General features: G+C 42.6%; 1 protein-coding gene across 2 annotated transcripts; it reads left to right on the forward strand.

Moving 5' to 3' along the window:
- Window positions 1-4,294: 4,294 nt before the first annotated feature.
- Window positions 4,295-15,715, forward strand: ldha (lactate dehydrogenase A4). Of its 2 annotated transcripts, XM_062547512.1 has the most exons (9): window positions 4,295-4,336; window positions 4,461-4,565; window positions 10,147-10,275; window positions 11,251-11,368; window positions 11,747-11,920; window positions 12,465-12,638; window positions 13,328-13,445; window positions 13,935-14,058; window positions 14,358-15,715. In XM_062547512.1, the coding sequence occupies exons 1-9, from the start codon at window positions 4,310-4,312 to the stop codon at window positions 14,520-14,522; spliced, it is 1,134 nt and encodes a 377-aa protein (XP_062403496.1). In that variant the 5' UTR covers window positions 4,295-4,309; the 3' UTR covers window positions 14,523-15,715. The 2 variants fall into 2 exon arrangements, with proteins under 2 accessions (XP_062403496.1, XP_062403497.1); XM_062547513.1 differs by lacking the exons at window positions 4,295-4,336; window positions 4,461-4,565 and adding an exon at window positions 7,718-7,868.
- The last annotated feature ends 257 nt before the right edge of the window (window positions 15,716-15,972 follow it).

A 15,972-nucleotide genomic window follows, 5' to 3' on the forward strand; every position in this document is an offset into this window, starting at 1 on the left:
TCCCTTACCCGCCACCCACCCACCCACCAACCACAATCCAACACCTGAACAAGGACCAGGCAAGAGCTAGCCAGAGGCTTCACACAGGAGCAGGTGAGTCAATAACACACTTTATCACTTACCCACCCCCCACTCCCACTCTTACATTGCCACTTGCCTGCCAACCTGTCTGCCAGCCTATGAGTCGTCACTCACTCACTCCCTGTGTTGCGATTAGCATCTGATTAGCGCTGGGGAGAGGGCTGCTGATTGCACAGTTGATTAGAGGGGGGGGGCCCCAATAAGGGAATAAGAATAGGTTGGGCGGTTGGGAGGAGGGTGTCCCTGTGGCTAGAGGCGAAACACAGACCTCCCTCCAGACACAGACACACACACGCACGCATGCACGCACATACGCACGCACGCACGCACGCACGCACGCACGCACGCACGCACGCACGCACATGCACATATGCACGCCCACATGCACACGCACATATGCACGCACACACATACACTCACATACACACGCACGCACACACGTCATGCACAGACTAACCTAGCATGGCATGACTTGTACTCCAGTCCTCTGGAGTGTAATTGGCTTTGATTAGGCTATTATTACTGTGTTTAACACTGCTAATGCTGCGCCACTGGGGCCTGTTTTTTCATTATTATTAGTTGGGCTCCACAGCAGATAACCTGCGAATACGGCTCTCTCTCTCTCTCTCTTTTATTTTTCTGTGTGCTCCTTATCAATGTGATTGGCTTTGCTTATCTGCACCTTTTAAAGCAACCAGTGTGGAGAAATTAAGCTGCCTTATCAGTAACTTTCACATTCTGGTCTATGTTGTGAAAAGCCAATCTAATCTCATGTCTATCAACAAGCAAAACAGTTATTCCACACACTTTTTTCCTTCACTAAGACCGTTTTGATTTAACCATATATGGTAATAGAAACACAGAAAGTATTTCTACATGCAATATAACATTTGGGGATTTTTAAATATTAGATCTGATTGGGGAGAGTGTTGAGATGAATGTAGAAGAGCATTTATTACTGTAAGTTGAATGAGCAAAACATGTTCATGGGACACTTCAATACTCAATTAGTATGCAGTATGGCTGTGATGGCAGATGGTAAATGTTCAGTGTTGAGTGAGAATATTGATATTGTGTTAGAACAAAGGTTGTCTTACTCAGTCTATACTTTCGTTTAAACAGTGCTTGTTCATTTCATGTTAAGTATTGGAGTAGCACAGTTTCACCAGACCATCTGAGTTCTTGAGTGTACATATGCAGAAAGGATTCTCTCTGACTTCTCTGTGTAGTTTTCCTGTTGAGACATGAGCCAGAGAGTGCGTGAGTATCCTACTGATGAGAGAGAATAAAGATTTCCCTGTCACCTCCCTACAGACAGCGCTGCTCCCGGCCAGAAGGTTCACGATACAGCTGTTCCATTAGTAACTTAACTTAAACCACTCAACGTGATGTACGGCTAAACACATACACGTGTAATAGACTCCCATTTATCAGTCAAATGCATTCATCTATCAGTGTGAGATGAATGCACACTAACGAGAGGTCTATGGCACCCAGTGTGTTTTCCCTCACTTCCCCATGTAGTCTTCATGCTGAAATTGATTACAGTAATTAGATATGCAGCTCCTGGGTGACAGCGCTGCGTTTAACTAGCTGCCAAGGGGGCAATGTTCAAAAGCTCACTTGGCTGCTTAAAGGATGTTTTCTCGACAGCAGCCTATAAGCACTTTCAGAACATCTAATGAAAGAGGAGTCTCTTGAAGGCTTCTCATTTAAGCTTGGTTGGTTGTTTTTCATCCATTCCACTGAACAATTGTGATTATTGTATAAATTAGACTAAGATATGTGACATTTGCCACAGGTAACACAGGACATTTTAAGCCATTTCAAATTAGGTTTGCCAAGACACAAACAAATAAATAAATAGACAAATGAATAAATAAATAGATAGATAAGTAAATTATCCCTGGTGATGAGGTCATAATTAAGAGGTTTATACCCAATCAAAAAAAAAACTTACATCTTTAATCCCATCAAAGCCAAGCCAAATCAAATATTAGTGCACAGTCTAAGAGACAAATGACTAACTCTACCTTCTTATGACAGAGTGCAAAGAAAGCCTTTGAAGTATTTGAGCCACTAAGCTTTAACTAAAAAAAGAAGGTGTTTAACGAAAATAATGTTGTTTTGCCTCAAATAAAGAAGAGTGCTCCTCTAGCTGTATGAATAGACAAACAATATCAAGTTATAAGTTTAAGATCTTTTTGTCCTTCCACTACAACAGTGAATGGGAGCTGTAGCTCTTCTACAGCAATCTCTGAAGAGGGGAAACTACAACGTGAAGTGCAGGATTATTGCAGGCCACCAGGTGGCGGAGTAACATCATAGATTCATAAACTACTTCTTCAGCAAGGGGGCACTATTGCTCAGCCCTAAGTTCATAGACCATGCAACTCTGCCAATATGTAGGTTGAGATATGTTTCCTTTTAATTAAAGCCGTAATTAAAGACTAAATATGAACAATAGGGTATGCCATATAGAAGAGAATGTAACTTTAATTTTAGGCATTGAGTGACTGTCTTGGGACCCTCTGGTTGTACAATATCTATTTAATTATATAAAATGGCATATAATAATCACAACCAGTGTGGATTTGTAAACACATAGAGATAAGAGAAATACTATGTTTCAGTAATTATTTTACCATGACACCCTGGCTTAAACTTTAGACTTTAGCACTAGCATTTCATACAGTGCTGAAGTTGCACCTGTGTTCCTAATTAATTATTAATTAATTACAGAAAATAATTTCAACCATGGATGAAAAACATGGACTATGCCCTTACAAATATAGGTCAAGTAAGTGTGCACTCCATCTATTCTGTTTGAAGTTAATAGCTGTGTCTGACTGTAAGCAAATTGATCATAAATGTGTGACCGATATGCTAGTAAATAAAATTGTAGATGTTTTGATATGCAGCATGTAGCATTCTCTATCTATCCTTTTTAACAGCTGGTCATCAGACAGACTGAGCTTTGATCTTTTTTTATCATGTTTATCAGATAAAATGGCAGATAATATGTCCTAACTGTTTGTTTTGTCTTTTTACACCTGTGTTTATCTTCGGAGGTAATGAAAACTCTTTGATCATGTCACTTTTTTAGAGGGCATGTCCTCATATTTAGGCCTGCACGACACATCTTTATCAGTCTGGCTGACACTCAATTAGGAATCGCCATGAACTGCTATGTTCGCTTTATGTTTCTAAGAAGTTCATTTAATCTTTTTCAAAGAAAAAGTGTTGTCAACTACCTGTCATTGTATAAAGTCCGTCAAATAAGTGGTTGTGATTGGTTCCTGGGATTTCAGTGATTTTGGACTCAGCTTGAGCTGGAGGAAGGCCATTGGTTTGATCTCCAGGCTTCATATTTATGCAAATTGTGCATACAATAATTAGATGAATCACAACTCTGACCCATTAGCAAGTCTGGATCATGACCTCCGAGGCCAGTTTGGAACATGATGTATCAATCCTCCTTTTCATCAATTTCCATAGACTGAGTGAACCCAGACATTTTTCTGAAATTTTTAATGTTCCCTGCAGGTCTGTCTGGACAAGAATCCCATTGACACCTGTGTCCTGATCATGAAAACCCAGGAATGTTTATTTTTCCTTGGAATTGAATCAATTCTGCATTTTAAAAAAACTTTCTTTACAAGAAAGATATGTTTGCTGCACCTCTGGTCCTTTCCAGACAGACCTGCAGAGCTAATTCAAATTTGTCAGGCTACAATTTTTATCACACTGGGTATCCAGGATTTTGCAAGGTTGGCATCCAGGATGTTGCTATGGGACAGTATCCAGGGTGTTGCTAGATTCTTAATTTGGTGAAATTCCACCAGAGAGTGTTGAAACTGAGCAGAAATGAAGGATTTTTAAGGGTGTCGAGGCAGATGCAGGGCATCATTTATCAGAAATAAAGGCCAATTTGGACATTTGCTTTTTTCAATTGGTGTTTCAGAATTTCATGGAATTGTACAACTTTCACATAGGGATGGCTCAAGAGAGGCTTATTCTCCCTCAAGTATAATGATTACATGTGTCGTGGAAAGTTCATTAGACAGAGTGTGAAGTCTTCTATTCAAGTAATGATTAGCTGAAGTTGGAGGTTCCTTCACTAACAGAAGCATGTTATCAGATTGGAACACACCCAGTTGGTGGTGTGAAGGTATATAAAGAACTAAGTCCATATATTCAGATCTGACAGTTTTACAAAGCAGCAAGAATGTTGTTCTCTCCAGTCACTCAAAAAGTAAGTTTGATGGATGGGTGGATGAAAGGATGGATTTCTTCCGTATGTGTCCTTACTCTTCCTCAGCTTTGCTTTCAACTCAAGCTGCACACTCCTGAATAATTCTCTCTGCCCATCCCTGAAGGTTCTCCTCTTCATGGTCAACCGACCAATCAGGTCTATGGTGACTCAGGGATTATTATTGGGGAAGCATCGGCCTGTCATGTTGGGAGCCACAGAACTTGCAAAGGTAGGTCAGTCTATGATGCTGAATGTACATGAGAAGTCCATAGGGATGTTTTATGAGAGTGAGAGTGAGGGTGAGCCATAACAGCTGTTTATTTGTTTCTGATTGGCCGAGAGACGTTCCATGAGTTGAAATATCCCACGATAATCAACTCAGACTTTTCACAGCTAAAAATAAATCACTCCGCGATACAATATGAATATACAATATGAAGTTTTAAACAAACTGTCACGTTGCATCCTAGCCTTGTGGCTACGGCCGGACAACACAGGAATATCCAGCAACAACCCACTCCCACTCGTGCTATATTGCTTAAATATAGGATAAAGTTTCCTAGAGACCATTCACATTTTTTTCGCATAACCTACATTTAATTTACTCACTAGAGTTTTGTCTTACTACAGAGGGAAGAACTGTGTGGTAATGTAACACATTTCTCCACATGCACAAAAAAAAACCCATTTTGCCAATTAAAGTATTTTCTTGGTGTATCAGGTCAGTCTCACAACAAAATGTGTTGGTTATCTCCTTTTCATATAATGTTGGTGATCTGGCAGTGTGTAAGAACATGTGAGTGCATTAGAAACAGTATTGCATCTGAACTGAGTAGCCTACTTTCCCTAACATGATGGCTGTGGGCAAGTGAGCCAGTGCCTTTGAATTACGTTGAATTGGAGGTTTCATAAATGTAAACAAATGAGCTGTAACGTTTCATGAACACCTTACACGTTACTGATGATTATTTCTTAAAATGATATGACTAATATTTATAGTCAATTTTTCAGTTGCTTGGGTGCATTTCTTAGACCAGAATTGAAATTCTCAAAATTGTTTATACAAACTCCATATCATCTTATTTGCACATCATTAAAGTAGCTTCTCATCTTGAACAAATAGCAATGCTTAGTACATTCATGCAACTGATTTTTACAAAATGTCTGCTGTTTTTATTATTATGTTTTTCAATTGCTAATATCATGTTGGTCAAAATGCACTATACTGGTTCCCTGCTGAATATACCCCTAAAACAAATTGGCCTTATTTCATTGCTCGTGTCATGCAAATGTGTTGAACTTGGTCATTTTTCATTTGCACATTGCTGTAAAAGCCTTTGTTTTCTCCACACTGTCACAATGTCTGTCAATAGAAAAAAAGAAAACTTTGAAACTGTCTTGCAATCAACCCCCTCCACACTAGACTGGGTAAACCCAGCCTGATCTGCCGCCGATTAGATTTCACCCAGCAGCTCAGGCCGGAAACCTGCACATTTATGTCTCCTGCTTCTGTTACAAATTTGCGGGCACCAATCACAAACTGGCTTATCCACCTGGCACACTCAGCTCGTTGGTCTGATTGGTTGAAGGACTATCCAAGCGTACAGTCATTTGAACTATGCCCATTGATCATGCAGTAGAAATACAGCTCAGACTCTGCAGACTAATGTTCAATCTCAAAAGACTGAGCTGGTCCGGTAGTCAGGCTACTTCCACTCACAATAATGTGTAACTTGTAGTTTTGAAAATAGTGCTGCCTTGTGCATTGTTCATTAGAAAATACACTATATTGCCAAAAGTATTCGCTCACCTGCCTTGACTCGCATATGAACTTCAGTGACATCCAATTCTTAATCCATAGGGTTTATTATGACGTTTGGTCCACCCTTTGCAGCTATAATAGCTTCAACTCTTCTGGGAAGACTTTCCACAAGGTTTAGGAGGGTGTTAGAGATATGCACCACTGTACAACTGTCTGTACATCCCAATGTTCCGGTCTTTCAGGTTACATATATTTATATGCTAGAGTCTAGTATTTATACATGTAACCTGGCGGACAGGAACATCAGGATGTATAGAAAGACGTTGACAGTCTGTCAGTCGCACTTCTGCAGGTAATCCACTAGGAGGTACAGTTTGCTCTAATTGAGAGATGCACTAACTGTTGTGCAAATGTTAATGGTGATTCAAGAAATGCACCAAACTGACTGAGAAAAAAGGTTTGAGCTCAGATGACTCACTAACTATTGTGGAGCAAGTTGAGCCAAGAAAGCTTTTTGGGGGATCACATATGATTTTGTCTATTTGAGCCAGGCACATTATGAAGGTTTCACCTAATGATACATCCTTGTGCTTAGTTTTATCCCTGGCTGTCTCATATTTCCTTGGTTTTAGTTTCCTTGCCTTAAGTTTAAACATGGCTCAACTTACCCCATTCTTCACTACATCTCTAATGCCAATAGTTATTTTGATATACAAATTGGTCTGCGGGTGGCGCTGTGGCACAACTGGTGACAGTAACCCATACAATACTCAGTTTCATCTCTCTCCCGCTGGGTTTCTGTCAATCTCTCTATTGTCCTGTCTCAATATAGGCATAAAAGCCCCATATAAATATGTATTTATTTTATTGTATTTATTTGTCTGGGGGAAATAAGAATTAATAATAATAATTAAAAAAAAAAAAACCTATAAAATGTAAATTGCCATGAAAGCTAGAGGGATGATCTACCAGGCATTTAGATTAACCTGCGATTGTGGTTCATCTGAACATGTTAAATGAAAAGGAATATGGAGTTCCCTGCTGAAAAAAAACAATGTTTTTCATGGCATTTGATGGTTTAGCTACTTTGGCCACCAGCTTATGATGGTCATTTTATTCTGTGAAGTGAGTGAAACAAAGAGCCACATAACTTTACAGCGGGCATCGGTAGCTTTGGGTCAAACCGGCAGCAGACTGCCGGCGTGGCGTGAGCGTGGCAGCTGCGTGACAGCGCCGTTTTCATTTACGGCTCCCATGTTAACAGGGTAGAGGTTGCACAATGACTGCGTGACACGCACGTCTCAGGCGCGGCTACGAGCCGCGTTGAAAACGCGTGCATGCAAGAAAATCATGGGTAAATCATGTACTAGTAAATCAGATAGATTATGATTCAATCTTCACTGCATGCCATCGCGGCAGTAGTATGCCACAAGGATGGAAATGACTTGTTCTTTCCCAATGAGTCAGGGGCAGTGATACCTTCTCACTGAACGTGAAGAGCGCATCCGCCTCTGTTCACCGTGAGTCGTGACGCACTGTTGAGCCACGGATGGACGTGACACTGAACACGAGATTCACAGTGCCACGCCCACACGGCCATCCTCGCGCGTCCGTCAGTCCGTGCGCCGTTTAAATAACGACCAACCCCGCCCGCTTGCCACTGCCGCAGCAGCCTATTCTACACAGCCACACGCGGAGGATCCGTGTAGACGACATTCCATTTGCACTATCTGTGTACCTTTCCCACTTCAAGTCCAACGCTATTGTGAGGTGAGGAGAATTTGCATATGCGCTACAGTGTAAAAGTATAGACTTAATAATAATATTTGATCGAACCTAATAATGTCCAACTTTGGCAGTAACAGGTTGCTGTGTGTAATCTAGAGTGGAAGTCACTCATTCAAAAAAAGAAAGAAAAAAGTGTGAGATTTGATGTATTTCTGGCTATGGCAGTGCGTTCATTCAATATGGGAACACCAGATAGATTAATGATACCCACTAGGAAGAGTCGTGTTGCCTACGTGATGCTCTCAGCGTGCCCATTGCTTTGACTGTTGCTGATGCGCATCCTTACACACTTTTCATGTCCTGCAATAGGTCTGTTGCTATATTAAAAACATATTTTAGAAATCATAATTGCCATAAAATGACATAGTAGTTGCATTAAAATAGTCGGTCCGTCAGTTTCTAATTATTGCGTAATCTTAGATGCGGAAGAGACTTGGTTAGGTGGGTGGCGTCATTCTGTTGCAATGGCAGTTATCATATGGTGTGTTTCCATATAGCTTACATAGTTGTAAAGGTAAATGGCGTTATGTGATACGGTGGTACTAATTCAAATGTCCACGATGTCGGGAAGGCTGGGCAACACTATAACTCTACCTCACACTCTGGAACCTGTTGGTGTTTTCCTCGCGTGCTGGTTTTCTTACTCGTTTTAGTTAATTTTCAGAATTACTTTTCTGAGTTGCAGTGCTAAAGCTGTAATGTTGGAACATGTTGGATTCCTTGTGTAATGTCAAAAGGATGCGATTGTTTACTCCTGATTTCCTGTTGCATCCCTCGCATGATTAAAGGCTCTAGCCTACGGACAACATTAAAATGTTCGGTCCAAGAAAGAATTTACGAAATGTTTGGCCTCTCGTTGTAATAGCCTACTCACTACAGTCGTAATAAAACTAGAGCCTATAGGCTAGTCGTTGTCGGTACAAATGTCAAAGCGTCGGTCTCTGCAGCCAAGGTACGGAGGGAGTAGTCTGGCGTACGTGATGTTCTTGTGTAGTCTTCATACTGCAGTGTATCTTGGTATTTGTAGTTCATGCTTCCTACAAATGTATGCAAGCTTGATAGCCGCTTTGGTCATTCTGACATACAGTAATATTCTAACCAAAGACTATGCTTATGTGATTTTAATTAGTTTAATTTAACTAAGATTATGTGATTTTAATAATCATGAATTGACGAAACACTGCCACCATTTCCAAACTATTTTTCTAATAAATAGATAAATAGATAAAAGACAAAGATGAAATGTCTTTTATGAAATGAACACTCAATGTCTGAAGCAAGGGTGAGTCATGCAACAGTATATCTACATTAATGTCTCTGTGTAAGGGATTGGCAGAGAGGTAATTGGGCAAGTTAATGCAAAGAGGATGCCGTCAGTCCGAATGGCCCTGCATTTGGTTGTCTGAATAATGGTAAGGAAGATCTTCTGAGAGGTGACCCAGTGAAGTGTAACCTAAAAAGCTATACGTTGTCATGCATGGCCAGAGGGCTTAGGGAGGCTGTTCCTATGGGGAATTACACATAATTAATCCTAAGGCCCACTCAACTACGTGCCTGTGTCCACACAATCCTCAGGGAGACTGTCGAGATGTAAATAGTATCTCTGCCACTTAACCTTTTCTGAGTGACCGCACTCGAGGAGGAAGTAAAAATAGTGCCATCCCTATAATGAACCTTAACTGAGCCTGGAGCAGATGTTGTATGAGGGCCAGCTTGCCTTGGACACGGTGTGTTTTAGTGAACACATACTTTTGCATCCATACATGTGGGAAAAAGAACTCACTTACCACGGCATTTCCACGGCTGTGTTACACTGATATGATGCAATCAGGCTTCCTTCCTGTCTGTTAAAAAAAAAAACAGGAAGATAGAGCTTGTGGAACTTGCACATTATTATATCTGAATCATTACTGGAACCTATACATTTAGCCAACAATGAGAAGACATTACTGTCATTTGTCATTCCTCATCACAGTTATGAGTAGTGATTTGGTGGTTAAACCTGTCCTGTAGGTTTCTGGTTGTCTTGAACACAGCCACAGAGCACTCTTCCATTGACTTGTATTGTACATAGCCATATATATATATATATATATATATATATATATAATGGCTCTAACCAGAGGTATTGTATTTAATTCAGCACCACATGTGGTGTAAAATGGTGTTACCAGATAGCTGGTTTTCACCTTTAAGGGATGGTGTCATGCATACTGGCTGCAGCAAGTATTAGCTCTCTCTCTCTCTCTCTCTCTGACAGAATATGTCTACCAAGGAGAAGCTGATCCAGCATGTTATGGAGGGTGAGCCCACCGGCTCCAGGATGAAGGTGACCGTGGTGGGTGTTGGCATGGTGGGCATGGCCTCCGCCGTCAGCATCCTCCTGAAGGTGAGACCCTTGGCAGAGAGGTGGTTTACTCGGGAGTCAGAATAGTTGTAAGGGCTGACTTGGTGTTATGCCTTTACAAGTCATTACAGGCAAATTTGCACGCAAATAAAGTCATCTATTCACAGATTTTTTTTTTTTAATGTATTGGTTACCTCCCTGGTTATGGCAGCATGTGTGGTGAGGCCTGTCCAAAGCAAGGTGGAAAGATGCAGGAGGTAATTCATCCTGCTGGAAGTAGAGGCCTCAGAATGAGTTCATTGTCATGTCAGAAGCTGTCAAAAACAATTGAAAAACAAAGAATAAAATGGAGTGCAGTTACCACTGTAAAGTAAAGTGATGTACTGGATTTTAAACTCAAGACAAGACAAGGGCATAATTCTTAAACAGAATAATCACTGTATCTCAATCATGTTTCATAATCTTTGAAGTTAATGGATGGAGTTGGACAGGCATGAATAGGAAGAGAATTACAAGAGAGATATTTGGTCTTTGACCAGCCAACAGACAACGTGGCTCGGACCCAAGAGCTACAGTAGTTGTGAAAAAACACCTTCAAAGTAGCGTAACTCGCCGCTGGCGTTGTCGGCTCTACCTGCTCCTGAAGCTCGTGAAAGCCGCTCATTGATGCGTGGCTGCAGAGGAATCTGCCGAACGCTGTACAAGGCCCCTTGTGGAAATCCTGTGGACTTAGCTGACCCAGGAATTTCAGGGCACAATCACCGAGTCCTTTATGTCACAAGGCACACAAAGACATCACAAAATAGGCCTCTGAGACAGGCAAAGCCATTTGGCTTGACGCTAGACCTTTTTTTTCTTTAAACAGTGGTTTCAGGAAAATCCTGGCTGTCCAAACAGGGAGGGGGGGTGGGGCGGGGGGGTTGTCCTGGCTTTAAAGTTTAGTGGGTTTTGAGGTGAAGCGCCCCCCCCACTCTGACCTCTCAGTGAAAGTGACTGTGTTCCCCTGCTGGCGAACAGGACCTGTGCGATGAGCTGGCCCTGGTGGACGTGATGGAGGACAAGCTGAAGGGTGAGGTCATGGACCTGCAGCACGGAGCCCTCTTCCTGAAGACACACAGGATTGTGGGAGACAAAGGTGAGATATTAAACTCTGCTAATGTGTGTGTGTGTGTGTGTGTGTGTGTGTGTGTGTGTATGGTTATAGTTATGGTTATGGTATTTAGTAGACACTTTTGTCCAAAGCGCCATCAATATAACAACAATACAATAGTTACATTAACAGTAAACAATTTAAAAGTTGGTAGGTGGTACTACAGGAGAATAGCAATAATAAACAACAATATACAGTAAATACACTTGCGTTCTTATTTCAATTCCTCCGTGGCATAACTCCACAACCATAAACAGAAATCACACTTCAAACATAACACAAATCAACAGTAGGCAAGAGGTAGTGTGTTGTTATGTACTTGTGTTAATATATGTGTGTGTGTGTGTGTGATCTGGGCCACAGACTACAGTGTGACAGCCAACTCCAAGGTGGTGGTGGTCACCGCGGGAGCTCGTCAGCAGGAGGGCGAGAGCCGTCTGAACCTGGTGCAGAGGAACGTCAACATCTTCAAGTTCATCATCCCCAACATCGTCAAGTACAGCCCCAACTGCATCATGCTGGTCGTCTCCAACCCCGGTGAGTGACAACAAATGTCCGCATGCGTCAAGAGAGAGAGAGAGAGGGGGAGAGATTGAGAAAGAAAGAAAGAGTGTGGGAACAAGAAAGAGAGACAGTTATTTTGTGCTGTCTACTCTAATCATGATCCATTATCTGCCATAATGTGATAGTTCAAAAAGGGTAAATCCTTTGCACTTTTGCGGACAACGGAAAGGGACAGTCTCAGTACTAATGAAAGAGGAACGCAGATGTTTACTATAAATTTCACATTTTAATGCATTGGTGCACAGCTGAGCTCCTTTATTAGTATAATTTGATAGATCAGCTACAGTAATTTCCCCCATATAAGCCGCATTGTGTATAAGCCGCAGGGCGGTGTTTTATGCAAGTTAAAAGAAACGAAACCATATTAACACCATATTAACTGCCCCCCTGAATTAACCGCATATAGCAGAAGAAATTTTGCAAAATCAATGTATAAGCCGCGGCTAATAGTCGGGAAATTACGGGTATCCATATAGTAACCTGCGATGCCTGCTGTTCCCCTCTCTCCATCTTGCAGTGGACATTCTGACCTACGTGGCCTGGAAGCTGAGTGGGCTGCCCAAGAACCGTGTGATCGGCAGCGGCACCAACCTGGACTCTGCCCGCTTCCGTCACCTGATGGCCGAGAAGCTGAAGATCAGCCCCACCAGCTGTCATGGCTGGGTCATTGGAGAGCATGGTGACTCCAGCGGTGAGTAGGCCTACCAAGAATAAGGTGACCAGATATCCGAGACCAAAACCGGGGACATAATCCCAAAAATGTGGAAAAAAAACGAGGACATTTTCAGTGTGACGATCAATCTGACTGAAACACATACAAGTTTTATCTTCAAAAAACTGGGACATAGGTAGTTTTTCTGTATTTTCCTGGGGATGGGCAACCAAAAACGGGGACTGCCCCCTGAAACCGGGGACGTCAGGTCACCCTAACCAAGAGGCTTCCAGGGGCGCGTCTCCCAAAACCATAGTTAGCTAACTAAGTTAGCAACTTTGTTGGTTGCAGTGCAATTTCCCATTGCCAACTTACTTGTACAGTAAACTCGACACACTAAACTCATCGCTTATTCACTCACACTCATACACTGTTGCATACTAAACACGGTCCTTTCTCACTCGCAGTAGTTCATTCACACACTTGTGTTCTTTCAACACAATCGTACGCTTACACACCTCCATTCCTCCAACCTTGCGAGACATTTTTTACACACAACTTACCTCGGTCACACCTTGTCTTATCATGATGGCCGCCTTCATTTATAACAGTTTTATGACACCTGGGCATCATTTTACGGTATGACGGTCGAAAGGGTGAGGGCAAGGGTATGTGTGCCAAGGTGTTTGTTGCAAATGGGCTAACGCTCTCCTGTTGCTCCCCTGCAGTGCCTGTGTGGAGTGGGGTGAATGTGGCAGGCGTGTCCCTCCAGGGCCTGAACCCTGACATGGGCACAGACAAGGACAAGGAGAAGTGGAGTGACGTCCACAAGATGGTGGTCGCCAGGTGGGCAAAACAGCAGGAATCATCCTTCACATGATATTTCACATAAGCAGGAGATTGGTTCCATGAATGGTTGCGACTAAAATGTGGACTGGGGGTTAAAGGGTTTAATGATTCACAGATTCACATCTAGTTTAGTTTAGCACAGCACTGCATCTTGTCCTTGATAAAGCAATTCTCATATCTATGGAGGGGGAGGTGGGGCCGGAGTGCTGAGTCTCCTGTCTCAACTTGATTAGTTCAAAAGTATTAGGAAAAGGCGGAGGGAGGGAAGGCTCTGTGCCAAGTATTGTGTGTCCAGCACACGCTGGTACATTCTATCAAGCTTATGAAATAGGTCACTAAGGAACAAGTTCAGCCATTGTAATGACCTCTTACATCAGGGACTTAGCTTAAAAATGATCTTGCACAAAAAACCCTTAGGTGAGAAGGAAGTCCACAGCTAAAGCTACGCAACAAACTCAATCCTGTGCTGTTTCTTCTCCTCTGCAGTGCCTATGACGTCATTAAACTGAAGGGCTACACTTCCTGGGCTATTGGCATGTCAGTGGCTGACCTCGTGGAATCAATCCTCAAGAACCTCCACAAGGTGCACCCGGTCTCCACCTTGGTCAAGGTGAGTCTCCAACTGCCTCTCTGTTCCGCAAGTTATCTGGTGGTCTTTCAGTCAGAGCCCTTAGTTGCAGATAGACATTTTGGGCAAGTTCAGCATACAATTGAAGCTCTACTGTCTAGGACTATCGGCTCAATCCATGTACAGGAAACACAGCCCTTTGTTGAACTGTTATAGTGATTAAAACAAGGGAGTTTAGCGTCTAAGCGTCAACAGTGATCATCAAGTCATCAGTGTAGATTTTGTGTTCCACACAGAACCAGGTAGCAGCTTACCTTAACCCTCTCTCTTCCTTGTGGCAGGGCATGCACGGTGTGAAGGACGAAGTCTTCTTGAGCGTCCCCAGCGTGTTGGGCAACAGCGGCCTGACAGACGTGATCCACATGACCCTGAAGAAGAGCGAGGAGGAGCAGTTGCACAAGAGTGCCGAGACCCTATGGGGTGTGCAGAAGGAGCTCACTCTTTGAAATGCACAGCTCTGAGCTGGAATCGCGCCCATTGATTCACTGCCCCCTCCAATCAACCCCCACCCCGTCCCCCTTTACCACCCAGATTCCATCTCAGCAGTCCCCATCCATCCCCTTACCTACAGCCTTTCCTACACCCCCTTTTAATTCTCCCAGGTGTAACCAATCCATATCCAACACTCTGTTCCCTCCCTCCCTCCCTCCCTCCCTTCCTTACTTCCTCCCTCCCTTATCTCAAAACATCTTGGACTGGTAGACCGTAACCTCCTCACGTTAGCTACAGAGGAGGTAGTTTCTGCCGTCTTCGCAAACAAATCATAGGGCCTTTGTACTGTACTGTCGGTGTGCATGTATACATGTATGTATGTGTGTATATCACCTGTGTGTCGGTGCATCTTGTCTTCCTCACACTCCAGCCTCTGTGGTTTAGAAAGGGTTACAAGGGATGCCTTGAGGAGTTGAGGAGAATAGCCAGTATTGCTTCTCTGTGGGCTTCCCTACTGTTTGTTTCTTTGAGCTCAGCAATCATTCCGTACCATTTTGACCCCAAGGCTGAAACGCTCCAATGTTCTCTGCGATCATCTCATTAAGACATTAGAGCAGTTACCTCTACGCAGACACTCCCTACTGCCTCCACCATCGTCATCGTCGACTCTACAATGGCTTGAAATGAAGTACACACAGATGTACTGTAAACTAACCACAAGTGCACTGATAACAAGACTTAACATGATAGTCTGACTTTTCAAAAGCCATCGTATTCACAGCAGAGCTGTTGAAAAGCCTTGGACAGTTGCTGTAATTTAAATACAAAATCGTTCAAGTACAGGAAACAACCAGGAAAAACTACATAACACACATCAGGGGTACTTTGTTAGAGCTCACTTCAAGTATGCACTGTGTTAAATATAGAAAAAAAAATGTACATGCTGTCTGTAGAAATTTGTATATCTGTGTACCTTACGCGTTTGGCTGGAAATTGTCTTTTGTTTGCTTGAGAAAACAAGACGTTCAGACTAGTCTGCAGGATAGAATACTGTAGCACTGATAGCACACTTAAGGCCATGTTGGCGTATTTGATGGCTGTCTGTCTGGAGAACATGTGTGTCAGTATCCTTCTCCTGCATCTATGACCGGTTTGATCCGCCATGTTTTAATCCGACACCAAATAAATTTCCAGCGTAACAACTTCCGCTCCTGCTTTCCTGGCTGATTCTTTTGTGTGTGTATGTGTGTGTGGAACTGATGACAGAGACAAAACCTTTGACACAAACACATGCAGTCAACTAACAGGACTCACTCCCAAGCACACAGAAGTGAACACCAATACCGGCAAATAAAGGCACTGATGTAATGTCTGTCAGAAAGACACTCTGAGGGTTTTAAAGCTGATATAAATAATATATAATAATGTAAATAATAATGAAAGCATCACCATTTTGGCATAGAC

Source organism: Sardina pilchardus, chromosome 10 (genome assembly GCF_963854185.1).
Source record: "Sardina pilchardus chromosome 10, fSarPil1.1, whole genome shotgun sequence".
Classification (NCBI taxonomy): domain Eukaryota; kingdom Metazoa; phylum Chordata; class Actinopteri; order Clupeiformes; family Clupeidae; genus Sardina; species Sardina pilchardus.

What these genes read in the sequence shown, in the direction of transcription:
- ldha (XM_062547512.1), top strand. Translation starts at nt 4,310, where the DNA reads ATGTTGTTCTCTCCAGTCACTCAAAAA. An exon ending in CAGGATTGTGGGAGACAAAG is followed by an intron (nt 11,369 to 11,746) that starts GTGAGATATTAA and finishes TCTGGGCCACAG; the next exon opens with ACTACAGTGTGACAGCCAAC. An exon ending in CGGTCTCCACCTTGGTCAAG is followed by an intron (nt 14,059 to 14,357) that starts GTGAGTCTCCAA and finishes TCCTTGTGGCAG; the next exon opens with GGCATGCACGGTGTGAAGGA.